This window comes from Canis lupus, chromosome X, assembly GCF_048164855.1.
Source record: "Canis lupus baileyi chromosome X, mCanLup2.hap1, whole genome shotgun sequence".
Classification (NCBI taxonomy): Eukaryota; Metazoa; Chordata; class Mammalia; order Carnivora; family Canidae; genus Canis; species Canis lupus.
The window spans coordinates 105,744,594-105,772,581 of record NC_132876.1 but is presented as its reverse complement, the minus strand read 5'-3'; the positions used below and the strand labels follow the sequence as shown (position 1 = coordinate 105,772,581).

General features: G+C 39.2%; 1 protein-coding gene across 6 annotated transcripts; it reads left to right on the top strand.

Moving 5' to 3' along the window:
- The first annotated feature begins 2,338 nt into the window (after positions 1-2,338).
- Positions 2,339-24,449, top strand: PRDX4 (peroxiredoxin 4). Of its 6 annotated transcripts, none has more exons than XM_072815605.1 (9): positions 2,339-2,897; positions 9,177-9,294; positions 12,284-12,400; positions 14,654-14,776; positions 17,383-17,513; positions 18,133-18,173; positions 18,654-18,688; positions 22,789-22,835; positions 24,293-24,449. In XM_072815605.1, the coding sequence occupies exons 1-8, from the start codon at positions 2,699-2,701 to the stop codon at positions 22,808-22,810; spliced, it is 786 nt and encodes a 261-aa protein (XP_072671706.1). In that variant the 5' UTR covers positions 2,339-2,698; the 3' UTR covers positions 22,811-22,835; positions 24,293-24,449. The 6 variants fall into 6 exon arrangements, with proteins under 6 accessions (XP_072671706.1, XP_072671707.1, XP_072671703.1 ...); XM_072815601.1 differs by lacking the exon at positions 2,339-2,897 and adding an exon at positions 5,190-5,537; XM_072815603.1 differs by lacking the exons at positions 2,339-2,897; positions 18,133-18,173 and adding an exon at positions 5,190-5,537.
- Positions 24,450-27,988: the final 3,539 nt, after the last annotated feature.

The following is a 27,988-nucleotide window of genomic DNA, read 5'->3' as shown; positions in this document are numbered from 1 at the left end:
GGTTCCCCTTTCTCCACATCCTCTCCAACATGTGTTGTTTCCTGTCTTGTTCATTTTCCCCATTCTCACTGGTGTAAGGTGGTATCTCATTGTGGTTTTGATTTGTATTTCCCTGATGGCCAGTGATGCGGAGCATTTTCTCATGTGCTTGTTGGCCATGTGTATGTCTTTTTTTGTGTGTGTGTGTATGTCTTCTTTGGTGAAATTTCTGTTCATGTCTTTTGCCCATTTCATGATTGGATTTTTTTTTCTTTGTTGTTGAGTTTAATAAGGTCTTTACTGATCTTCAATATCAGTGAGGGTGACAGAACATGAGAGACTCCTAACTTTAGGAAACGAACAAGGGGTGGTGGAAGGGGAGGTGGGCAGGGGAACGGGGTGACTGGGTGATGGACACTGAGAGGGGCACTTGATGGGATGAGCACTAGGTGTTATGCTATATGTTGGCAAATCGAACTCCAATAAAAAAATATTCAAAAAAAAGAAAAATCTTGCAGAGAATCTTCACAGCACCATTATTCATAATAGTCTAAAAGCATCAACAACCAGATCACCTGGCTGGCTCAGTCAGTAGAGCATGCAACTCTTGATCTTGGGGTCATGGGTTCACATCCCACATTGGGTGTGGAGATCAAAATACTGAATGAATGAAAGAATGAGTGAATAAATAAAATCATAAACAACCTAAAAACCTATCAATTTATGAATGGGTAAACAAAATTAGTACACCGATACAATGGAATATTATTCAGCCACATAAAGGAATGAAGTATCAATACATGCTACAACATGGAAACTATTAAGTTTAAATAAAAGAAGCCGTATACTAAAAGATAAATATTTTGTGAATCTACTTTATGAGCTACCTGCCATAGTCAAAATCAGAGATGGAAAGTAAAATGGTGGTTTCCAGGGGCTGAGGGGAGGAGAGAATAGAGAGTCATTGTTTAATGGGTATAGTTTCAATTTGGGAAGATGAAAAAATCTGAAGCATACTAAAAAACTGTGGTGATGAGTGCTTAACAGTGTAAACGTACTTAATGTCACTGAACTAGCCACTTAAAAATGGTTAAAATGGAAAAAATGGTTAAAATGGTATTATGGTATGTATATTTTACCACAATAAAAAAAGGAATGAAATCCCAGTACATGCTACAACACTGACAAGCCTTGAAAGCATTATACTTAAGTGAAAGAAACCAGACACAAAGAGACATATATTGTAAGATTTCATTTATATGAATATTAAATGTTCAGAACAGGCAAATGAGAGAAGCAACAGATTAGTCATTGCTGGGGACCAGAGGGAAAGGAGGAATTAACTGCTAAGAGCATGAAGTTTCTTTCGCGGGGATTGGGGGGGGTGATGGAAATGTTCTGGAATTGAGTTGTGGTGAGCACAAAGTACAACACGATGACTACACTAACCACCACTGAATTGTACATTTAAAAATTTTAAATTACATGATTTATGAATTTTCTCTCAAAAGAAGTTTGGATAGAAAGTCTTCCATCTTGCCTGGGTGGCTCAGTGGTTGGGCGTCTGCCTTTGGCTCAGGGCATGATCCCAGAGTCCCAGGATCAAGTCCCGAATTGGGCTTCCTATGTGGAGCCTGCTTCTCCCTCTGCCTGTGTCTCTGTGCCTCTCTCTCTCTCTCTCTCTCTCTCTTTTTCTCTCTCCATCTCTCATGAATAAATAAATAAAATCTTAAAAAAAAGAAAAGAAAGAAAGTCTTCCACCAGAATGAGTCATCTCAGTGCAAGGTAGAAACCATCCTTTTCATGACCAAGCCTCAGAAGTTACAAAGCATTTCTCCCATCATATACACCAGGAGTCCCTGGTCTGGCCCACATTCCAAGTTAGGTTTTACATTTATATCATGAAACTCATGTCCTATCACTTTCATGACATGGGGAAGGTATTAATGCCTTCCATCTACAGGTGACAACTCAGGCTCAGAGATTAAACAGGGTTTCCCAAGGCCAAGATCAACAGGTGGCAGAGTTCAGACTGCGACCTAGACACAGCTGACTCTACAACCTGTGCTCTTAACCCTCCATCAATGGCGGTTCTTAACCAGACACTATTTGTGAAGCCATAGATGCCTAGGACCCCTTTTCAAAACATCTCTTAAATAATCATTTCTAGGGCTTAGTTGGTACACTTGAATGTTTTTAACATCCCCAGGTGTTTCTGAGACACATCCTATATATAGAACCACCCTCTCTGTGCCCAATAACTTTGTATTATTAATATGGGCAGCTGACTCTAGCTGGATGGTCAGTGCCTTGGGGGCAGGGCCTCCACCTCCAGCTCCCTTGTGACTGCCCCTATGACAACACAATGTCTGCCTGCAAGAGGCAGGTGCTCAGGGGATATCATTGGACAGAAGGATTCAGAACAACTGCCAGTCAGAATGTCAGCTGCCAAGGGGTTCCAGTGGAAGTAAGGGGACCGCAGTTTGTGCCTGAGAGCTGGCCGACCTGGCCACTCTCTCCAGTGGGCAGGAGGTTCACTGAGGCCCACCTGATGGGCAGCCCCTGCTGCCAACTGGGGCACCTCAGCTCAGCCTAGAACAGAGGTTTCAGGAAGTAATACTCTCCTCAAGCCTCCTCTCCCAGTTCTCATACTTAGAGGCCCAGCCTAGGACTTAGCCTTAGCCACTGAGACTTGGTGGCTGTTTGTCCAGCAGTCAGCATGGATCACCGAAGCCGACCTCGGGGCATAGGCCTGAACCGAATCCCCGGGACTCGAACCTGTCGAACCCCACTCCCCTTCCATGTGGAACAACAGGAAGCCCGGGAAGGAGAAGAATTTGAACAACGGGAAGTACCTCGTCAGAGAACTCCTGTCTACGTGCCCCCGGAAAGTGAAGAGCTGACAGACAATGTTATGGGTAAGGACAAGCTTCCCCTCACCTTAGAAAAGGGAGGTAGCTTCATATTTTCCTCCTTTGCCCACAGGAAAGAGGTGTCAGGAAACAAAAACCAGAGCATATAATGGGCAGGCCTGGCGTGAGGGAGGAGTCTAAAACAGCAGGTTTCCTATTAACCCAAAGGACTGTCACAAGGGGCAAGGACATGATTTGTGAAAGCAACTGGAAGCTAAGACAGGCTGTTGGGAACATTAGGTGTCATTTTGAAAATCAGGTGCTTACAATAGCAAATGTTCCCAGACTGCCAGGTGCCTAGGGAAACAAAGATGAATTACACATTGATTTCAACCCCAGAGAGCTGTCTCCTAGAAGAAAGGCAGTTAGGATGGCTTCTGCAGAATTAACAAAGATGACAAGAAGTCAGGGGAAGATAAAAAGATGGCGGGGGCGGAGGGGTGGTGAGCCCCGCGGGGCAGAGGCGCAGAAGGGCTGCCTGCCGGTGGCCCCTGATGTGCGCCCCTCTCCCCTGAATTCTCACCTGCCATGCTGGCAAATGGGTGTGTGATGGGGTTAATTGTCAGAAGATGGAACAGCTCTGTGCTGGGAGAAGGGGTTCTCTGGGAACTTACCAAGTCTTAATTTTTAAAACTTATGTACACCTTGAGACAGTCTTAAGTCACCAAACTGACTTTCCTGCTGGAAGAGTTCCTTTCTCACTAGAAGAGAATAAATGGTCTCCAGGTATGGCTTTTCAGGTTAGACCTTTTTTCTCCAAGTTTTCCCAGGGCTTAAAAGGGATACAGCAGGAGAGGGGAGTCATCGCTGCTCACTCACTCACCCTAAGGAAATGGAGAGTAAATGTTAAAGGTATAAAATGCAGGCCACAATAAGGCAGAACGGTTTGTTTCAAGTTTTGGTGGGGAGGCAGGATGGCATGTGGCGGCGAGGCTTTGGGGGAGAAGTGGGCACTGAAGGCTGAGAGGATCCAAAACAGTGTTGAGTGCAGAAGACCAGTAATCAGTCAGCAACCGGAGGCCATTTCCAGCGAAGCTTTGTAGACGAGAGAGGCCTGGAAGGGTGAACGGGACACCCCGTTACGCCACAAAGGGTCTTCTGTCATCAGGGAGCAATGGCGACCGGGTGGGCCCCAGAGCGCAGGCGCAAACCCCGTGGGGAGGGGGAGGAGCTCGCGGCCTGAGGGAGCAAAAGAGGGTGCCAAGGGCCCTCAGCTCTATTCCCCTCAGATTCTTCCAAGGTGTATAATGGGCTGGAATGGGCTAAGGGCTGAGTTTGAAAATATCAGCTTTCCCATCGCCTTCAAAGGGCTGACACAAGGAGCAAGGATGCAATATGTGAAAGCCTCTGGAAGCTAAGACAAGCTGTTGGGGACATTAGGTGTCATTTAGAACATCAAGCCATTACACAAGCAAATGCTCACGGAGTGCCAGGTGCCTTGGGAAACAAAGATGAATTACGCAGCCATTTCAATCCCAGGGAGCTGGCAGTGTAAAGGAGGAAACAGGGTGGCTTCTGCGGGATTCAGAAAGATGACAAGAGCTCCCAGGAAGATAGAAGGGATCCTATGGGGCGTAAGGGCTGCCAATGTGATGGGGTAATTACCACAAGACGGAACAGCGCTGTGCTGGGACAAAATCCGTTTTTCTAGTAACTTTTCGAGTCTTAAAAACAAACACTGAGGAGGGCACTTGACGGGATGCGCACTGGGTGTTACACTCTATGTTGGCAAATCAAACTTCAATAAAAACAAATGAAAAAAAATAAAATAATAAAAACAAACAAAAAACACCTTTGAGACAGGCTTAAGTTACCAAATTGCCAGTTTTCTCTTGCCTGCTTGAGAGGGGTAAATGGTTGGACCTTTCTTCTCCAAGTTTCCCGGGGACTTAAAAGGGCTGCAGCTTGAACAAGTAGTCACGGCACTTTTCACACACATCTCTTCAAGGAAAAACCGAGTAACTGTTAGAAGTACAAAACTCAAGCCACCCAAAGGCAGAAAGGTTAGTTTCACTTTGCGGGTGGTGCACGCTGGCGAGACTTTGTGGCAGAGCTAGGCGTGGAAGAGCATCTAAAAGTGCAATGAAGCGCATCCGACCACTCGCGCAAGGCCACCGGTAGGCTTGGGTTCACAGAGTTGGGCTAAACTCCGGCCCCGGGCCGCTCAGGGCGCAGGCGCAAACTCCGGCTGGGGGCGAGCAGGCGGGGCTGGAGCCCACGTGGCGGAGGGGAGGGGTGGGTGGAGCAGGGAACCGGGAGGGGGGCGAGGCGGAGTGGGGGCGGAGCAGGTCTCGCGAGGCGGTGCCCTGGCTCACGCGGGCTTCAGGCGCGCGGTTGTAGCTCCCTGGCGGCGGGAGAAGTCGCGCTCGCGCCAAGAGACGTGTGTTTGCACTCGCGTGGTCATGGAGGCGCCGCCGGCGCCGCTAGCCGCGACGACTCCGGCCTCTGGCCGGAGCCGAAGACTGCTGCTGCTGCCACTGCTGCTCTTCTTGCTGCCAACTGGAGCTCTGCGAGGCCAGGAGGCAGAAGAGAGGCCCCGAACCCGCCAAGAGGAGTGCCACTTCTACGCGGGTGGACAAGTGTACCCAGGGGAGGCGTCCCGGGCTTCGCCCGCCGACCACTCCCTGCACCACAGCAAGGCCAAGAGTAGGTGGTGTCCCGCCAAGAGGAAGGGAGGTTGGGGGGGGTGGCAAAGGGAGGCGGGAGGTGAAGAGGGCCCGACACACGTGTACCCTGGTAGTACCTGGGGGCCTGGCTTGGGCGGCACCCTTTGGACGGCCTCAGGTCCCTGGGCGGGCCTGCCTGGGGGGCGGAGGTAAAGGGATGGAGACGGATTCCGGCTGTGAAGAAACGGACGGGTTCCGCGAATCAGATTTTGGAAGAAGTAGTGGTTACCTCAAAGCCGCAGATGAGGTTAAAGAGGGTGGTCCTGGCCCCTGGTTTTTAGGCATCAGGATGTTGTGCAAACTGAAACACTTCCTCAACATCAAAAAGTGCCTGCAGCACATCGCGTCTATTTTCAAGTACTACTTCAGGGAAGAATACATTGAAAAGTTGAATAATGGTTCACAGAAAGTTTAATTAAACAGAAAAGTAGCTAACCAAAATTCTCAGGAGGGCAAACCTTTCGTTTTTCCTTTTTTTTTTTTTTTTTGTTGTTGTTGTTGTTGCGTCTTATAAAGACAGTTAAAAGCCACCTTCCCCAAAGCCATAGTTAGTTGGTATTCTTTGTTTCTCAAAAATGAATAACTTGTTATAGGGTGTACTTTGGAGGCTCCTTGTAGGAAAATTGGGGGAAAAAAGTGGAAGTAATGCATTTGGGTTGATGATAAACCTTGCAGCAAATTTGTGTCCTGCCAATTTGGCTTTCGGTTATTTGCATTTCTCTCCAGTGTACACAGCTAATGGCCACTTTCAGGAAGGACACGTCAGAGGGGATAATGAGAAAGCTGTGGCCTACTGCATCTGGATGTTAAGATTGGCCAAAAAGAAGTGGCCAGAGGCTAAAGGATAAAGACTATCTCTTGCTTACTTTTAAATAATAACTTTTCCTACGGATCATTTGGCATTCTGTAGATATGTATTTGGTTCAGTTCCATGCCTGTATTCAGTAACAAAAGTAATGCTTCACAATTATGAATCCTCATTGTTAAATGGGATGTTACAACTTAGGATGAAGTGGGAGCTATAAATGAGGAACACTGTTTTGCCCCCTAACACATTTGCAGTTCTTTCCTACTGAAAGTTAACTGGAAGTTACTTTCATATTTTTGTTTTTAAAGAGCCAGTCTTGCACTTTTAAAATAATAGTATTTCCAAGTCCCATTGCTTTTATTTGGCTTGGGAAGATATTTTGAAATATGGCATCCAATTAAATATTTACTGGCATCACAATTTCCCATAAGAAACAAAGCCCATCCAAGTCTGCTCATGGAAACAAAAAAGTAGTAATAATAGACTTCCCTTTAGTAGCAAACCTTTTCAAAGTTTAGATATCTGCCACATTTCTGTGTCACATGTAGGCTTATCTAGAATTATAGATATGAGGACTTTTATTCGTAAGATGGAATATTATAGAGCCATTAAACTTTAAATAATCTTAAGTAAATTTTAGTAACATGAAAAACTGTTCATGAATTACTGCTCCCTCCCTTTTTTATTTTTAATTCCAGTGTAGTTAACATAGAGTGTTCTATTAGTTTCAGATGTACAATACAGTGATTTAACAGTTCCATATATTACTGAGTTCTCATTAAAACATTCTCTTTAAAAACAAGTGCAACATGATCCAAATTTGTGTGTTTAAAAAATAATGGAAGGAAAGACATCAGAACGTTAGCAGTAGTTAAACTGATGAGGGGAATGGGTATGGGAAAAAGGGATTTAAACATTCTTCTTCACTGCTCTGCATTTGCCAGAATCTTTGTTAACTCTGCTATTTATATTTGGGACAGTTTTTATTTCTTAACAGATGCAACGGGTTGCTTTGGGAATTCCATTTATAGATCTTAATAAAGTACTCACTGTCTTTTTTGCCTTACAAATTGATGAATTTTTTTCTTTGAACAAAACTTGAACTATTTGCAGATGACATGATACTATATATTGAAAACCCTAACGACACCACCAAAAAACTGTTAGAACACTGCAGTTCTTAAGTCCAAAACCCAGAATTTCCAAAATCAGAACTTTCTGGAAAAAAATTATTTTTCAGATTTGGTTTTCCCTATATGCAGAAATCATTAAGGAGTATCATTTTAACAGATCATTACAATTATAACCTCACACTTGAATAGCATTCTCAGTAATGTATATAAAACATATGCAGTTCAGTTCCCTTCTATCCAATTCTCCCTCCTGGCCTTTACCTAATTAGATCAGCATACTTATATGAGGTAGGCTACTGGCTCAAGATAAATAATCATATGTTATATATTAACTTCACAGAGAAATTCATTTTAAATTTGTCTTTATTTTCAGAGTGATCAAAAATGCTGGCTATTATAAGCCTTACTTTCTAGGAACATTAGTCAAACTTGGAGTCAAGTACTGACTTCAATGTATGTAATGGTTCTGAAGGTTTAAGTGCCCTGTGAATGTGTTAACAAAGGATCAAGGTACATTATTATGAAAGCGTGTTGGCTAGAATTACAGTGTGCCCTTACAAGAGAGCAGCATGAACTATTCAGTTTCCATCAGGTCACTTGAAACCTATTCAAGGGGGTCTCTTCTTTCAGAACTCTGGGAAAATAATCCCATGCTCTGGGATTTTAAACTTCTCACCTGACATTTGCAGATTCCCACTCCTTGAGTGTGCAGCAGGTTGTCTTTGTGTATGTGAGAAACTGGACAAACATTTAAATGAGTACATCTAGGAGACTACCATTAGAAAAAGGAAAATCTTAAGTATTCGAACTGTAGGAAGTTGATTAGCTTGGAGGGGCTTATAGTGAAGGACCAAGTAGACTTTAGTGCAGGGATGGAATGTAGGGAGTCTGTGAGCCTAAACAGAAAAACAGTCTTTATTTTCATTAACCTCCAACTGAAATGTAGCATTTTCTTCCATTATGAACATCAGCAACAAATCACACTAGCTTCAGAAGTCCTTGCTTGTACCTGTTGCCAAGGGAATCACAGATATCTTTATGCCACATAATTTGGCACAAAATTATGAAACAAAATTTACTGATCACTATCTTGGACAGTTATTAGACCACTATTAGATCTTGCACTTTTAAATATTTTATTTATTTATTATTTATTTATTTATTATTTACTTATTTAATTTATTTATGAGAGTGCGTGTGTGCACATGGGCATGGCGAGCCAAGGGAGGGTCAGGGAGAGGGACAAGCAGACTGTGCTGAGGGCAGAGCATGAGTGGGCGGGGGAGGGCTCCCATCTCACCCCCACCCCACTCCCAAGATACTGACCTGAGCTGAAATCAACAGTCAACAGTTGGGCACTCAACTCAGCGACCCAGGTGCCCCATAGATCTTGCGATTTTAAAGTGTTTATAAAAGGGTATATATATTACTATATCACCAGTTTGTTTTCTATTATTTTGATAGTTATATTTCAATATAATTGGTTTCCTTTCTAATTCTATATATTTTGTTTTATGCATTCAATAACACTATCTTTAGAAAAAGTCTGTAAGATTCACCAGACTGCTAAAGAGATCCAAAGATTTAGGATCCTTGATTTTTAGTGATTGCCTAAAGATGTCTTTCTGTCTTGCAACCAATTTTCTCAGTGTTTTAGAATATTATATATTTTTCTTAGTTTCCAAGCCAGCGCCTTATTGGGAAGGAACAGCTGTGATAAATGGAGAATTCAAGGAGCTCAAGTTGACTGATTATCGTGGGAAATACCTGGTTTTTTTCTTCTACCCCCTTGATTTGTAAGTAATACATGTACAGGTCATGAATCATCAGTCATTATCAATCATTATTCAAGAACATTAAGTAGAAATTTTTATTTAGCTGTTCTTTCTTTTTAAAGATTTTATTCATTTATTTATGAGAGACACAGAGAGAGGCAGACATAGGCAGAGGGAGAGGCAGGCTTCCCGTGGGGAGCCTGATGTGGGACTCAAGCATAGGACCCCAGGACCACAACCTGAGCCAAAGGCAGATGCTCAACCACTGAGCCACCCAGGTGCCCCTAGCTCTTGGTTCTTAAAAGTCAAGCTAAGATGAATTTTTTCCAAGAAGATAACATCTACCATATATTTCAGAACCAAAACCCATGATCCCAATACTTTATACTTAAATCTAAATGATTGTGTTATATAATACAATCATCAAAGAAAGCTACAATTATAGTAAGCTATACCTATTAAGGCAAGAAAATGAATAATATTTTAGAAAGCATTTAATAGCAAGACTTCTGCCACAAATCTGTTTATGTGTAATGTTAATGTATAATGTTAACTAGAAAATTAGCCCTCTACAGTGATGATGCCATTTAACTCTGGTTTTATCATTTTTATTCTTTACTGCATCTGTTGCTTTCCTATGGTTTGAACATTTTCCTAAAAATACTGCATATGCTTAAGAAATAATGCCTATTAATATAAATTATGGTTATTGGGAAAATTTTCTCTTTAACTTTGACAGTGAAACACTATAGATAAAAAAGTTGACTCAAATACTCTTGCAGCTTTAGTCTTATCGAGGATATAATTTTATCTGGAATCTTTTTCAAATTCCATGAAAATGAAAAGGTAGCAGACTTATCCAGACTTTTATCTTTTTTCTATTTGAATATATTTTTGATTATAAAAAGTAGAAATATCTTCTATATTGCCACTGTATATTAAGGTCTTTTTTCCATTAGGACTAATCTAGAAATGTGTAAATAAAACCTTAAACTTGCAGGGAGGATATACTTAAGCTCATCTGTATAAATTATCTCTAGGCCAGAAGTCAGCAAACTTTTCCTGTACAGGGCCACATAATAAATTTTTTTTGCCTTGTGATCTCTATTGCAGCTACTCAACTTTGCCATTATAACACAAAAATAGCCATAGACTATACATAAATGAATGAGTATTGTTTTCTATTGAAAGTTTATTTACAAAAAATAAGATAGACTGGATTTGGCCTGTGGGCTGAAGTTTGCTCACCCTTACTCTAATCCAAATAGGAAAAATTCTCAGAAAAAGTAGTTCATTGAAAGTAAACCAAGTCATAAATCTGGATAATACATAATCTTTTAAATTAGTAAGAACTTCTTTCTAATCAGCTTGTACTGTGGCCTGACTAGCTAAAATGTATGATGTAACTTAACTTCTAATAGAAACCAGAAGTAGAAATTTTAATATATAAAAATGATAGGCCTTCTAAATTCATCTTGTTATAAAACCAAAAAGTTAACACATCTGTTAAATATATAGGACGCTAAATGTGAGTTTTGAAATTAGTCTAACATAGTAGACAAATATCTATTTCTCCCAGTGTTAACTTAAAACTCCATAACAAATAAGACATATCTAAAGCATGATGTCACCAATGGCTTCCTGGGGCAAGCACAAGACTGCTTCTTTCTGTTTCCATGTGATACCAGGTTGGGCCTAGTTAGAAAGGAAGAATTCTGAGGCATTTGCCACAGTGTGCAAGCACAAAACTCAAAAACATAGCCCTTTAGTTTTTTGCCAGAATTTTTTCTCTGTCTTCACTAAGAGGTTGGATAAGTATATATCTAAGTAGCATTTGTCGGAATAAGAAGAAGGAAGGCAGGGATGACCATTCCTACCTTTGGGAAAATATTAAAAAATACATATATCATGGCTTAGGTTTCCAGGAATATAATCTAGATTAGAACTGTCTGCCTACATTTGAACAACTGAAACATTTGAAAAGCCTGTATTAGACTGCAGTAGGAATTTGTCCTCTAAGTCTGTGTTCTTACTTTCTTGACCACAACCTGTACATAGTACAAAATTCATTTCTCATTGCTGCCCAATACACTTACATATATATACAGGGTAACATTCAGTCTAAGCACCAGTTCAGCTGTGCTCATTAAAATACTGAAACACTTACATACCAAATGGTAAATAGCCACCTTCCTAACCTCTTCACCAAGATGCCCCTCCCACCTGGTCCCTTTCAGAAACCTCCAGAGAACTAAAGCCAACTTTGAGTTAAGGTTGTTGAATGTTTTCAGTATCACTCCTAAACACATACCCACAGATATGCACTTGTGTATACATACATGTTTCATAACTCACTCTTACTATATGTAAAGTATTCTCGTTTTCTATTCCACTTTTTTAAAACATTAGTTAGAACTCCATAAACTGGCTAAAGAGTCCCTACCATAGTTTGGAAAATACTACCCTAAGGTAATATTCTCTAAACATGCCTTTCTGACAACAAGACTGGGAGACAAGGTAGAAGAGGACCTTATTAAGGAAGGGAGGGGGATGGAAGAGCATTTTCTCATCTCTGAAATAAAGCTCAGTGCATCTAGCCCACAGAAGTGGTATAGGAATATAAAAAAACATAGTGGAATGATGTAAAATCTGTATAGATCCTTTGAAAGCTATAAAGCACCATATAAATACAAAGCATTATTAAATAAAAGCTAATAAATGAGACAAGTTTCTGCCATAAGGGAGAAGGGAACATTGGTTGAGCAAGGATCCATTAAGTTATAAAAATAACATTTACTGAGATATAATTAGGAACTTTGTAATATACATTTTTAGTAAAATGATATTTGATCAAATAATCTTTTAGAAAGATGTATCTTGACAATGTTAATATATAAAATTGTTCTTAATATGCATTTTTATATACTAATGGTGTTTGTAAAACTAAGTCATTTGAAACTTTAGGTATATGTATATTTTGAGAATACTGAATTTTCTTTTTAACTTTCAGCACCTTTGTGTGTCCAACTGAAATCATCGCCTTTGGTGATAGAATTGAAGAATTCAAATCGATAAACACTGAAGTGGTAGCATGCTCTGTTGATTCACAGTTTACCCATTTGGCCTGGTCAGTATCTTACACTAAGATTTGTAGGAAAAAGAATGGATTTACTTTCAATTATAGGCAGACAACTCTCAGTGTGATAGGAATATAATGTGTTTTTTTTTTAATTTTATTTTAAGTAGACTTCACACCCAATGTGGGGCTTGAACTCGTGACCGAGGTTAAGACTTGCATGCTCTACCAGCTGAGCCAGCTAAGCACCCTGGAATGTGGTTATCAGATAGTTCGGGAATAGATCTATCTGAGAGCTGCCAGTTCAATAAAGTTAAGAAAAAATGCTTAAGGATTTTATAGGACATTTCCAAATCAGGGAAAAAAAGCTCAGTACAAAAGACCTCCATAGGAAACACCACTGAGTTATATGATTACTTTATTATGATAAATTGGTAGCCTTAGTCTGGAGGGAAAAATATTCTTTAAAATTTCATTTCTCTGTTACATAGTTATCTAGTATTAAGTCAAACTCACAATAGTTTTTTTTTTTACTTTTTTTCACAATAGGTTTTATAATTATTTTTCAAGAAACACTGATTTTCTTAATTTCTAAAACTTTTTTAACTCAAACATGAAAAGATGTTTTGCCTGATTAATTGCAAAGAACTGCAAATTAAAATGACAAGAGATGCCACTTTTTTCCTGATTGGCCAAGATTTCAAATATTGAAATATTTATCCAGTGATGACAAAGATGTGAAGAAATGGTCCTCTCACATATACAGTTGGTTGAGCATTTCTGGAGAGTAATTAGGCAGTATGTTCAAAATCAGAAATGTATGTGTCAATGTGAACTTTTCATGTCCATAATTCTGTGCACAAGATTTTATACACAATGAAGATGGTTCAGAATTATCTTTGCTTTAAAGATTAATACTCATTTCATTCAAGTAACAAATTCAGAACAACTTTTTCTCCATTTATAGTTATATATAGGCATATATAACTAAAATTTTAATTGGTGCAGGAGCTACAATGTAATTTATATTCCCTTAGTAATTCTCTCAAGTATTTTTAAATGCAGTTGTATATTTAATATATTTGATTTCCTTTAAGTATCTTCATTTCCAGATAAAACTTCCAAGACTTACTTAAGTAATTCTTGCAAATCTAATAGACAAATATGGTATGCCTTAAGTCCTTTAAAAATGTTTCTTTACTATTTATAAACTTAATAAAATTTCACATTATAATTCTACATTTTTTTTTCCAAAGATTTTATTTATGAGATACACGGCGGGGTGGGGTGGGGGGGGAGGGCAGAGACACAGGCAGAGGGAGAAGCAGGCTCCACACAGGGAGCCCGATGCGGGACTCGATCCCGGGTCTCCAGGATCAGGCCCTGGGCTGAAGGCAGGTGCTCAACCGCTGATCCACCCAGGGATCCCCTAATTCTACATTTTTTAAATTGGTTTGCTTTGTCACTTCTATAGTATTTCTAAACCTTTGTAGGATTACAACTTAAATCCACTCATGAAAAAGTTATGTCCTCCCAAATAATTTGCAGTTGGTTTCTCAAGCAATTTGGGGGGATGCATTCTGAGCTAAATAGGTTTCATCTCAACCAGAAATTTCTGTTTGGATGTCAGAACTGGGGCTGCAGACATCTGGAGTGTATTTCCCTTTTGCTAGCTGCAGTGTCAGTGCCTTCCCCTTAGGACACCCACATTCCCTGGTTTCAAGTAAAAGAATACTTAAATCTGAAGATTTAAGTGTCTGAGATTGTAACTAACTTCCTTCGATGCTTCAGGTGGACTTTGCATTCCTTTGTCTCAGAATATTAAAATATCACCCAGTTGCATTATCTCTGTTATCTCAAGGCTTTGTCTTATCACACTTTTAAGGTTATGCTTATGACAGTGCATATCCTTTGATCCATCAATTTCTTTTGTAGGAATTAATCAAATAAGGATGCAAAGTTGAGAATACATAGATGTTTCCAGCAAGGTTGATAAAAGCAAGAGAAAAATGGAAATAATTTAAATGTCTAGCAATAGAGATTAGTAAAATATAGTGTGTCAGTACATTAAAAACGTATGTATCTCCACATTTATTGTTTAAAGGAAATGAATGTATTAAGTCTGGAGTAAAGGCAAAAGATAGAATGTATATTAGCCTGTTTTTGTTAGAGAAAGAACATGTGTGTTGTGTGTGTTCATTCATATGTTTGTATATGGAGATGAAGAACGCTGTTTGGATACATACATTTACTTCACTCTGTAGTACCAAATACTACATTTGGTAAATATTTTGTTTGTTATAGGATTAATACCCCTCGACGACAAGGAGGACTTGGGCCAATAAAGATTCCACTTCTTTCGGATCTGACCCATCAAATCTCAAAGGACTATGGCGTATATCTGGAGGACTCAGGCCATACTCTTAGGTACCTTTCGGTGGTTTTGTATTAGGACAAATCCAAATATATTTGTAATCCTCCCTAAAGGGGAGTTAGAAGATACAAGGTTTGATCAAGAAATATTATTTGCTCTATTTGCAAAAATGTTGTAGATACTGTTTAAAATAATTGGTGAGTGCCCTACTTAAACTATGTATCATAGACTGTTAGAGCTGGAAGATTATTTAGAGCTCTTTGACCAACCCTTCATTTTACAGATAAACAATTTCATAGAATTCCATGAACTTAACCAAAGTTACATAATTAATGACAGAGCCTACACTTGAAGCCAGGTACCAAAACTCCTTGCCTGTTTCTTTCTCCTTTTCTCTAAAATGACTCCAGTAATGGTTTTTCTAAGTACAATTATTATATTATTTAGCAAACTTGTGCTGTGGGGAGTGGGAAAAATTAAGGAAGTGCCAATAGAAGTCTTTGAAAAAAGGATAACTTTAGCTTAAAACAATTGTAATTTTATTATATTATCAAAATGCAGTGCTAATAATTTCTTTTTTAATGTTTTATGTGAAACTACCAGTATTTTATAGGCCTATGTTTTTTAATAACAATTTTATTGAGATAATTTACATACAACTCACCCATTTAAAGCCTACAATTCAGGCAGCCCCAGTGGCACAGCGGTTTAGCGCCGCCTGCAGCCTAGGGCGTGATCCTGGAGACTCTGGATCGAGTCCCACATCAGGCTCCCTGCATGGTGCCTGCTTCTCCCTCTGCCTCTCTCTCTCTCTCTCTTTTTGTGTGTGTGTGTGTCTATGAATAAATAAATAAATAATCTTTTTTAAAAATAAATAAAAAATAAAGCCTACAATTCAGTGGTTTCTAGTACAGCTAGAGAGTTGTGCAATCATCACCACAATCAATTTTAAAACATTTTCATTACTCTAAAAAGAAACCCCATACCCATTAGCAGTTACTCTCCCTTTCCCCCAATCCCCCTGCCCTGGCCCTGGCCCACTACTTACCTCCTTTATGTCTCTATGGTTGCCGATTCTGGACATTTCATTTAAATGGAATCCTACAATATGTGCTTTTTTATGACCAGCCTCTTTTCACTTAGCATAATGTTTTCAAGGCTCATTCATATTTTATCATATGTCACTACCAATAGTTTCTTTTTTTGTGCTTGCCAAGTCTTTAATGTCTAGTCTCTTTTCATAAAATTTATTACTAAGTTAATTCCCAAAGAGGAAGTATGCCACTAAAAAGACTGAAGCTATTTTAAAATTTCGAATTAGGGACGCCTGGGTGGCTCAGCAGTTGAACATCTGCCTTTGGCTCAGGGTATGATCCCAGAGTGCTGGGATTGAGTCCCACATCAGGCTTCCCTGCGTGGAGCCTGCTTCTCCCTCTGCCTATGTCTCTGCCCCCCCCCCCTATGTGTGTCTCATGAATAAATAAAATCTTTAAAAAATAGAATTAAAATGAACTTTCAAATTATCTGAACATTAACCAAGTAAAAACCATGTAACCCCGAGATCGTGACCTGAGCCGAAATCAAAAGTCAACTGCTTAACCGACTGAGCCACCCAGGTGCCCAAGGGTGTGTGTTGGTACGATGTATGTTACAGAAGTAAGTTCACAATTTCAAATCAGACTCACTTAACTTCGGAACAGACTTCATCAGCATTAACAACCATTTTCTACTGGTAAAAGTAGCTACATCAAAGAACACCCATATGAGTAATAGTTTACAGTTTTGCCCAAGTTTGGCCAAGTTGACCTAGTCCAAGGAAAGTGAGCTCTAGTTAGTTCAGACATCATGGTGCTCATTAAAGAAATATTTTGTAGGATAAGCAAAAACACTTTATAATGTTTAATGTGATTATGAAACAAAATTTCATGTAATAGATTTGTAATTCCATGTATTTCTATTAAAAATAGATCTCATTATTATTTATAATTCTCATAAGCAATTAGCCCTAGTACCTGAGATCTTTTTCTAAACCAAGTGTTAGGTTGAAATCCATATTGACTGAAATAAAAACAGTAAAGTCCTTTGGTAGTTTTTGTTTTTTTCTGGTCTGCTTTAACTCTTGCCATGCTATCTCAGTATAGCAGCTCTTTTAAGTTAAACTGCTCCATTATTCCCTAGGCCATAGAGTAAATACACAGATTTAAAGAGAAAGGTAACTTCGCTTATGTTGGTGACTTTGTCTTTTCCACCTCTGAAAAAGGAAATACAAAGATGTTCTAAATAGCCAGTGATAAGAAAGGTGGATCACTCCTTCACCCAAAGGTAGACTTTGCTATATAGATTCATCATTTCATTTACAGTGCATTAAAATCCCAAACCTAGTACTTGTGAAGAATTAAATGGAAATACAACAGTACATTTCATAGACAAAAACAAATTTTTAAAGCTACCATTTAACAATGATAATCCCAAGTTATACAGTAGGTAAGAGTGGGTTTGGGCAGGGGGTTGTATTTGCATGTGTGCACACCAAACAGGTAATGTGTTGTTGGTTCTGTATAACATCCTTCTGTGTGGATGGCACAGTGATTCAGATTAACTAATATTTGTCTTAATTGAGATGAAATGACCTCACCTGTACCACTCTTGTGTTTTACAGAGGTCTTTTCATTATTGATGACAAAGGAATCCTAAGACAGATTACTCTGAATGACCTCCCAGTTGGTAGATCAGTGGATGAAACACTGCGTTTGGTTCAAGCATTCCAGTATACTGACCGACATGGAGAAGGTACCCTTTCCTTCTGTCTTGGCCTTTTGATTTTTTCATTTGAGAAATGATAGCACGATTAATTTGGTTTCTTAGTCAAAAAGTAGTGTGGGAAAAAAACTAATGTGGATGATTTCAAAATCCTCTGATTATTTTCAAATTATTACCTGGTCTTTTTAGCAGATCCAAGTATTATTTAAAGTGCTTTAAACAAAATATCGATAATATATCCTGCTTACAGAATAAAATGTAAAAATACTCATTTTATACAGTCCATAGATAAAAGTTTCTTCTACTGTAATTTTTAATTATGTTCCTATAAACTTAAAATATGCCAGTCTGACAGTATTTCATAATGTAGGTTTTATTTGCATGTTTACATTTTTTTAAATTTTTTTTCATGTTTACATTTTTTGACTTAGCTTTTTCCCTCAAAGCTGTTTGGTTTCATACTAGTGATCAATTCATCCTTTCATTCCCAAGTTTTTGCAGTAGCTAAATGGAAAAGGTCAGATTTTGCTAAAATAGAACATATGTGATATATTCTTTTCAAAAGTGTAACTCAGGCCCTGAGTAAGGGTGCATTCTAAAGGGGAAATGCCATTTTCTTAGTAATTTTGAACTCTTAATTGACAAACAGCAAACTGTGGCATCAATACAAGATACTACAGAAAACAGAAGGTAAGTTTATATTGGAAGTTTGTATAAATTCAGAGATTTTTGCCTTGCCCCAATCTTTCAGTTCACCAGATTCCCAAATCTTCCAACTTTACTAGATTTTTGCCTTGCTCCAATCTTTCAGTTCACCAGATTCCCAAATATTCCAACTTAATAGAGAAACACTCAACGTGGTTTCTTATATTGTAAATGTAACTAGATATAATTTACTAGAGAAACACTCAACGGTTTCTTATATTGTAAATGTAACTAGATATAATTGGCAAAAAAAAACGGAAATAGATTAGCTGCCTGTTGATAAACTCTGTGACTGGAATTCCTTGGTGCAAGCAGGCAAGCAAACTAATCAAGTGTCCTGTGGCCTAGAAATGTTCTCATTATTATAGGCTCTCTTCAGTTTCATTTTGGAAAAAGAAAAGCCAAGAGTGGCTGAAGAGAATTGAACATGTTCTTAAACTTTTTGCCAATTTTTGTTCCTTTCAGTCTGCCCTGCTGGTTGGAAACCTGGTAGCGAAACTGTAAGTCAAACTGATTTTTCTGTCAGTGGGATAGCTGGGGCCCCATAAATGCCAACCTTTGAATAATCTTTTTTTTGTAATAGAACTATGTTGATTTTATAAATGAAGTAAACATTACTAGACAGAAATCATGGACCATAGAGAGAGTAGCTCAAACTGGAGAAAGCAGAATCTGAGAGTTAATGCTCTGAATTTTAAAGCCAAGAATCCAGAGAAATATACTATCAAAAGAAATCACAAAGGGAACAGTGGAGACCTAGTATAATAAAGACAGAGGTCTTAGAGATCATGTACAGAATTTCTTCCTGTATTGTGAGCCAAGAAAATAGTCACAAGCAAAACCTTTCTGTATATAGTAAACTTTTGAGAAAATCTGGCTTAATTAACATTGAAACTAATGATTCTCTCCTTATCATTTGAAGGAAGATTGAAACAGATATATCCTTTCACTTAAGGAGGCTATATAATTGACAATCCCAGAAGTAGTCTCTGGCCAAAATACAATTGGGAAACTTGCTTGAACTTTTTTAAAATAACATGTTTATCTTCTAAAAATCAACAGTTCTATACAAACTGTAGTTAGGAAACTGACAAATACTAGAGCACTGAAGGAAGAAATCATCTTAGGATAAAAGAAAAATACAGACTCCTAAGACTTTCTTCTTTAGCCAATCAACAAAAAGTACCATTAATCATAGACAATGAGAGGAAGAAATTCACTCTGTAACCTAACTCAGATTGGGGATTAGGTAAAGTAATATTTCACTGATTATTTTTTAAAGATTATTTATTTATTCATAGAGAGACAGAGAGAGAGATAGAGGCAGAGACACAGGTAGAGGGAGAAGCAGGCACCATGCAGAGAGCCTGACGTGGGACTCGATCCAGGGTCTCCAGGATCACACCCTAGGTTGCAGGCGGCACTAAACCACTGCACCACTGGGGCTGCCCTATTTCACTGATTTTTGAACCAGTTTTTGATGGGTTTGCAAAACAACTTTGCCTTTGTGGGTCAAAGTTAAGATTACAGTACAAATTTATTTACCTCTACATGGATGTGATGGATCTCAAAGATAGATATGAAGGTAGGCATTAAAGGTACTTTGAATGGTAGGTGCTTTAAATTGTACATGAGTCATTAACTTAGCTTACAATTATTGATTGTGAGGCTTCCAGATAGAAATATGAATCAGAAGCTGCAGGTATCTCCTGAGAAGCCTTAGAAGGAATTTCTGGATAGATCTTTGAAGTAGGGGGCATGTTCCCTGGAAGCTGTAGCAAAACCAACAGTGAATAATGAATAACCTCACCCATCAATCACATGCATGTACTAAGAGATCAGCAAGAACTCCTAATACGTACAAATTAACTATGAAGGGTGTTAGAGGAGGAGTATTTTACGTTTCAGAAAACATGTTAACTATCCACTTGATTAACTTTTGGAGGGGCCACAAACCCCTATGAGAATCTGATAAAAACCATGAATTCTCCCACCAAAAAAACCGCACATATGTAATCACATACTGTGTTTGGGCATTCCTTTTTTTATTCTCAGCTTTATTGAGGTATAACTAATAAATAGAATTGTAGATATTTAAACTACACAATGTGACAATTTAACATATGTATACATTGTAAAATGATCATCATCATCTGATTAATTAACAAACCCATCACCTCCCATGGTTCTATTCTTTTGTGTGTTGTAAGAACACTTAAGATCTACTCTTTTAGCAAATTTCAAGTACACAAAACAGTATTAACGATAGTCACTCTGCTGTATATGACATCCTCATAACTTACTCATCTTAAAACTAAAGGCTTATACCCTTTGGCATCTTCCCATTTCCCCCACCTTCAGTCCCTGACAACCACAATTCTACTCTGTTTCTATGGGCATTCTTTCAACAGATATTTCTTGAGCATCTGCTATGTGGCAACTATTGAAACTATTATGATAGGCAGATGGTATTTATTAGTGAATATCACAACCAAGGTCCCTACCCTCAGAGTTACATTCTAATTTTAGATTGTGGCAAATGCTTTTAGAAACAGTTGGTAGGATAGCAGCTGGGGTGGGGGATTAAATGGCCAGGGAAGATTTCTAAGATGACATTTAAGTTGAAATGTGAGTGAAGAGAGGGAGCAAGGCAAGCATAGAGCAGTGCAGAAAGAAAACCAAGGGTGAGGCCCTGAGCCAGGAACCAGCTTAGTATGTTCAAGAAATATAAAGGGGGCCCATGTGGCAGGAATAGGGACACTAGTGTCACATGGCATGGGGAATGGGAATACAGGGAAGTAACAGAAATGTAGAACCTTCGGTGACTGGTGAGTAGCTAGTTTGGAGGAGTTTGAAAATACATCTCCCTGGCTTCTCTCCTGTTTATAGCACAGGCCTCCTGATTTGTTGCCCTGACCTCAGCTTCTCTCCTCTCTAGTGCATATCATACTCCAAACCAGATCTTTTAGCAGCCCTTCAGTAACTCACACTACACAATCCAGGTACTTGGCACAGCTTTCAAGCCTATGCACTGTTTGTATCTACCAACCTCTCCCAGGTCATCTTCCCTACAATTCACACATGCCACACGCACACGTTCCATGTTCCCACCAAATCCCATGACTCACTTTTCCCCAAAATAAGCCCTACTTTTTCTTCACACCTTTGTGCTTTTGCTCAGGCCTTTAGCCTGGAATATCTTCCCCCCTTCCCTAAATTCTACTCCTCTTTCTTTTTTTTTATAATAAATTTATTTTTTATTGGCGTTCAATTTACCAACATACAGAATAACACCCAGTCTACTCCTCTTTCAAGATCAACTTAAGTGCCACTCTGAGGCCTTCCTTGATGCCATCTCAGCCTCCAGTCACAGCCTGTGTCATACATGATCATATTGTGCTGTGCATTGCGTCGACAACTTACATACACGCACATGTTCCCCACATGCTTATACAAGTCTCAAAGGCAAGGACTTTAGTGCAGTTATCCTCGTATGCCTGGCACACTGTTGGCACACAGTGCCGTATTATTCTCCTAAGTACTTACAAATTGAATTTAAATGCAGAGAGATTATAAATTGGCCAAGACCGAATACTCCCTGAAGTGATACCTGAAAAATTACGTAATATTTATTATGTGAAGAAAATTCATATAGAACTATTGTAAACTCGTTACAATAGGTTACTTTTTATGTATAGGGACAGATGTACTTTACCTATAACTATCAAAATAGTATGAGGTCAAATCATATTGGAAATTTCAAAAAGACCCAAGGCTGTAGTGCTGTTAAGGAGGGAGCATTTTTTTCTTTCAGATTGTTTCTTCATTCACTAAATAGTTATTGAACATATCGCTTTATGTATTTGAGTATTTTTCTTACTTTGCACTTTGAGTTTAAAAGGTTGCATTCTGGACTTCCAAAAATCCATTTAATGGATAAAAAAGATGTAGTATATATACAATGAACTATTTCTCAGCCATAAAAAGAATTAAATCTTACCATCTGCAACAACATGGATAGACTCAAAGGGTATTATTCTGAGTGAAATAAGTCAGAGAAAGACAAATACTATATGATTTCACATATATATATATACCCTAAAAAAAAAAAAACAGAAACAGACTCATAGATACAGAGAGCTGATGGTTGCCAAAGGGGGGAAAGGGGGATGGGGGTGGGAGGATGGACAAGATATATTAAGAGATTTAAGAGGTACAATCTTCCAATTATAAAATGAGTAAGTCATGGGGATTAAAAGTACAACACAGGGAAAAAATAAAAATAAAATAAAATAAAAATAAAAGTACAACACAGGGAATATAGTCAACAATATTGTAACAACTTTATATGGTGACAGATGGTGACTAGATATATTGTGGTGACATTTCATAATGTACATAAATACTGAATCATTATGATATACACCTGAAACTAACATGATATTGTATGTCAATTTTTAATTAAATAAAAATAAAAGATCCCTCTGAACACACTGCCACCTTCAGGTTGTTGTGGCATACTGACATCTTATCAGCAGATAACTTTAAAAATACATTAACATCTGTAGCCATGCTCTCTTAATGTGTTTGACTTAATTAGATCAAACCTGGAGATGTCATGAAAGCCTGGTGGCGAAAAGAAGAGCTGTAAGTAAATTTTGGGATGCTTGAATACAGATGTTAATTTATTAACAAATATGCCTTTTGGGATAGATGAGATTAGTGAGTAGGACAAATCCAGTTTTCCCATATATATATATAATTTGGGACACAAAAATCCTCTTTATCTTATTTAGTCAAGGGACAGGCAACTAATATCAGATTATTACTGATGTACCTTGACTTTTAAAATGAATAATTTGGGCAGCCCGGGTGGCTCAGCGGTTTAGCGTCTGCCTTCAGCCCAGGGCCTGATCCTGGAGTTCCAGAATCGAGTCCCATGTCAGGCTCCCTGCATGGAGCCTGTTTCTCCCTCTGCCTGTGTCTCTGCCTCTCTCTCTCTGTCTCTCATGAATAAATAAATAAAATCTTAAAATAAAATAAAATAAAATAAAATAAAATGAATAATTTGCAAACATCAATTTGAAGACATGCGCACCCCTATGTTCACTGTAGTATTATTTATAATAGCCAAGATATGAAACCAACCTAAGTGTTCATCAAGAAATGAATGGATAGGGGATCCCTGGGTGGCGCAGCGGTTTAGCGCCTGGCTTTGGCCCAGGGCGCGATCCTGGAGACCCGGGATCAATTCCCACATCGGGCTCCCGGTGCATGGAGCCTGCTTCTCCCTCTGCCTGTGTCTCTGCCTCTCTCTCTCTCTCACTGTGTGCCTATCATAAATAAATTTAAAAAAAAAAAAAGAAATGAATGGATAGGGGATCCCTGGGTGGCTCAGCGGTTTAGCGCCTGCCTTTGGCCCAGGGCGCAATCCTGGAGTCCCGGGATCGAGTCCCGCGTCGGGCTCCCGGCATGGAGCCTGCTTCTCCCTCCTCCTGTGTTTCTGCCTCTCTCTCTCTCTCTCTCTATCATAAATAAATAAATAAATCTTTTAAAAATATTTAAAAAAGAAATGAATGGATAAATGAATGTGGTATATTTTGACAATGGAATATTACTCAGCCATAAAAATGATTGAACTCTCTGTTTGTAACATGGATGTTCCTAGAGGGTACTACGCTAAGTGAAGTAAGTCGGAGGAAACCAAATACTACATGATTTCACTTATATGTGGACTCAAAAAACAAAACAAATGAACAGATAAAACCAAACAGAATGAAATATAAAGAACAAACTGGTGGTTGCCAGAGGGGAGGTGGGTTGAGGAGAGGGCAAAGTAGATGGAAATTAAGAGGTACAAAGTTCCAGATATAAAGTAAATCACAGAGATGAAAAGTACAGCATAAGGAATATAGTCAATATCATAATAACTTTGTATGATGACAGATGAGAACCAGACCTGTTAGGATCATTTCATAATGTATAAAAATATAACAAATCACAATGATATATACCTGAAACAAATAGAATATTGAATGTCAATAATACTTAAATAAAAATTGACAGTCTTTTTAAAGTGAGTAATTTGCTTTTTTTTTTAACAGATAATCCCAGATCCAGCTGGAAAACTGAAGTATTTTGACAAACTCAACTGAAAAATACTTCATCAGCTGAAAAGTACTTCGTCAGGTTGCAATGCTTGAAGGTTCTTAGTAAAGTTCACCGTTTTAGAACTTAGTAAAGTTCACCGTTTCAGAACCATATTGTGTTATAGTTGTAATTTCTTGAAGAATATAAAACTCCCTAAGATACCTAGTGTTCAAATTAAAGACCAGTGCCAAAAGATAGGCAGTTACTCTCTCTTCCCAAAGTCAGAAACGTCAGGTGATTCAAATTAGTAACAGCAAGAGTAATAGGGACGCCTGGGTGGCTCAGCGGTCGGGCATCTGCCTTTGGCTCAGGGGGTGATCCCAGTCCAGGGATTGAGTCCCACATCGGGCTTCCTGTAAGGAGCCTACTTCTCCCTCTGTCTGTCTCTGCTTCTCTCTGTGTCTCTCAGGAATAAACAAAATCTGTTTTTAAAAAGAGTAGTATTTATGTAATATATGCTATATGCCAGCATTGTATTAGGTAGATTAGGTGCATTATTGCATTTAATCCTCAAAGCAACTCTTTGAGTTATTTATTTTAAGATTTATTTACATTAGAGATAGAGAGCATGGGCCGGGGTGGGTGGTTGGCAGGGTAGGGAGAGAGAGTCTCAGAGACAGACTCCACACTGGAGTGGCATGGAGCCTGATGTGGGGCTCAATCCATGACCCAGAAATCACAACCTGAGCTGAAAAAACAAGAGTCACATGTCTTACTGACTGAGCCACCCAGGTGCCCTAGGCTGTATCTTGATTAATAATGTCCATTCCGTTCCATTAATAGTTTTCTAGCCTCAGGTTCAATTTAAGTGTGTTTACAAGGAGGAGTTACATTCATATCTGTTGGAAAAAGGCAGTCATTAATGCTTCATTCAGTATTCAGCAACTTTTGATCATCTACTGTAAATACCTGGCATTTATCAAGTAACCAAAGACAAATTTCTACCCTCAAGGAGCTTGGTATTTGATTACTGAGGCAGGTGCAGATAGTGTAGTAATTGGGGGGGCTACCTAAAAATAAGTGAAAATACATCCTGAGTCACCACTTTCATAGTAACTGGATAATGTAAATAGCCTATGAATAAAACAGGATTAAATGCACTCCTTCTCAATGCCTTTTATAAACTATCCCTTCAAACAGCTTACTTCTGAAAGACCACAGATCCAAAACTATATCCTAAAGATGATCTCATGTGGTCATTTACAAAAGACAGGAAAAGTAGTATTCAGAAAGGAGAGTCCTGTGTCCTACCACAGAGGGAGGGCCCTGGGCCTGACTGGGGTGCGGCTACCTGAGACCTCTTCCAGGAACACGCTGACCTACCATAATCTAGAGCAGGGGTTTTCAACTGGGGACAATTTGCCCCCAGGGGACATGGTGATGCATAAAGATATTTTTGGTTGTCAAAACTGTGGAAGTGCCAGTGGTGTCTAGTGGGTAGGGGCCAGGGCTGCTGCTATAGATTCTACGTTACACAGGACATCCCCCAGAACAAAGAATTATCTGGCCCAAGATGTCAATAGTGGTAAGGTTGAAAAACCCTTCTCTAGAGACATCTGCCAAGTACTTAAGGAAAGGAGGCCAATGTAGTTTAGAACAGACCATGCACGAAAAGTAGCAGCTTCTCCAAAATAATACATCAAGAGGTAACTTCAAGCTTCTACAAAGTACACTAGGCAATGTCTTTTCAGGGCACTAGTACATAGATCTATAATTCTCTGCATCTCCCTTAAATTTTTGCTCTTCTGTTGGATGTTTCCTTTACCAGTGTTCTGAACTTTATAATGATTGTGGCAGACTGCTCTTTCAAGAATTTTAGTCTCCAGAATCCCATGCGAGAACTCATTTCCCACTCCCATCATTTCTTCTCAGTCCAAGGACACTCCAATCATACATCCTAAACTTAGTGTCGGTAAACTTACAGATTGTATATTTTATTTTCAAATACATTAACCACTATTTTATTATTGAATGATATTTTTGTACCCTAACCCCTCTATCTGATATGATGGAATGCATCCTTGTATTTTGTTACCCATGAACTTGCTGACAATACTGTCAATGAGGGTGCCTGGGTGCTCAGTCGGTTACACATCTGCCTTTATCTCAGGTCTTGATCTCCTGGTCCTGGGATCAAGCCCTGTATTGGGCTCCCTGCTCAGCAAGGAGTCTGCTTCTCCCTCTCCCTCTGCCCCTCCCCCCACTCATGCATGTGTGCATGCTCTCTCAAAATATTTTTTTTTTATTTATTTGTGATAGTCACAGAGAGAGAGAGAGAAAATGAGGCAGAGACACAGGCAGAGGGAGAAGCAGGCTCCATGCACCGGGAGCCCGACGTGGGATTCGATCCCGAGTCTCCAGGATCGCGCCCTGGGCCAAAGGCAGGCGCCAAACCGCTGCGCCACCCAGGGATCCCTCTCAAAATATTTTTAAAAATACTATGTCAATGGAGAAGGACAAACATTATATGGTCTCATTCATTTGGGGAATATAAAAAATAGTGAAAGGGAATAAAGGGGAAAGGAGAAAAAATGACTGGGAAATATCAGAAAGGGAGACAGAACATGAGAGACTCCTAACTCTGGGAAATGAACTAGGGGTGGTGGAAGGGGAGGTGGGCGGGGGGTGGGAGGTCACTGGGTGACGGGCACTGAGGGGGGCACTTGATGGGATGAGCACTGGGTGTTATTCTATATGTTGGCAAATTGAACACCAATAAAAAATAAATTTATAGGGGCAGCCCTGGTGGCGCAGCGGTTTAGTGTCGCCTGCAGCCCGGGGCCTGATCCTGGAGACCCGGGATCGAGTCCCACGTCGGGCTCTCTGCATGGAGCCTGCTTCTCCCTCTGCCTGTGTCTCTGCCTCTCTCTCTCTCTCTCTCTGTGTCTCTCATGAATAAATAAAATCTTTAAAAAATAAATTTATAAAAAAATACTATGTCAATGAAATCTCTGAGTAGAGTTACTAATATATGAATGTTATGAAATGTGTATTTGAGGTAACTAGCTCTACAAGGTCTCCATCTCAGGGGAGATATAGAGATATAGACATATGTATATAGACATACACATACATAAACTCTCCTATAGTAAAATTTGTACCTAGCTTTTGTCCTAAAGATTTTAATTATTTAAGAGAGAAAGCAGAAAGCTTTCTGTGGGGAGGAGTGAGAGAGGCAGAAGAAGGAGAAGCAGATTCTGTGCTGAGCAGGGAGCCTGACACAGGGCTCAATCCCAAGGACCCTGAGATCGTGACCTGAGCTAAAGGCAACGCTACACTGACTGAGCACCCAGGCCACACTCTACCTTTAAAAGGGAAAAAATGTTTATCATAGTTACTTATGTATTTAGTCTTAGCAAAGAAACTCACCAATTCCATTAACACAATTTTGGCATAATGTTACATACATTTACATAAAATCCTAAGAATTTATTTTTAAAGATCCACCTTGCTAAGGTTTAAGCTTAGATTTTTTAAAATTAAAATCAAAAGCCAAGTCAAAACCCAAATTCACCTAAATCATGCATTTGTTCATATATGACCTACACATGTGCAAGGTACTTTGCTGGCAATGTGGATAAGAACACATGAAACAGTCCCATCAAGAAGAAGAATTTGCAGTCTCCCAAATGAAACCATATGAAAAGAGC

Coding starts and splice junctions, on each gene's coding strand:
- PRDX4 (XM_072815601.1), top strand. CDS start 5,294: ATGGAGGCGCCGCCGGCGCCGCTAGCCGCGACGACTCCGGCCTCTGGC. Junction 12,401..14,653: donor CAGTTTACCCATTTGGCCTG/GTCAGTATCTTA, acceptor TGTTTGTTATAG/GATTAATACCCCTCGACGAC. Junction 18,689..22,788: donor GGAAACCTGGTAGCGAAACT/GTAAGTCAAACT, acceptor TGACTTAATTAG/ATCAAACCTGGAGATGTCAT.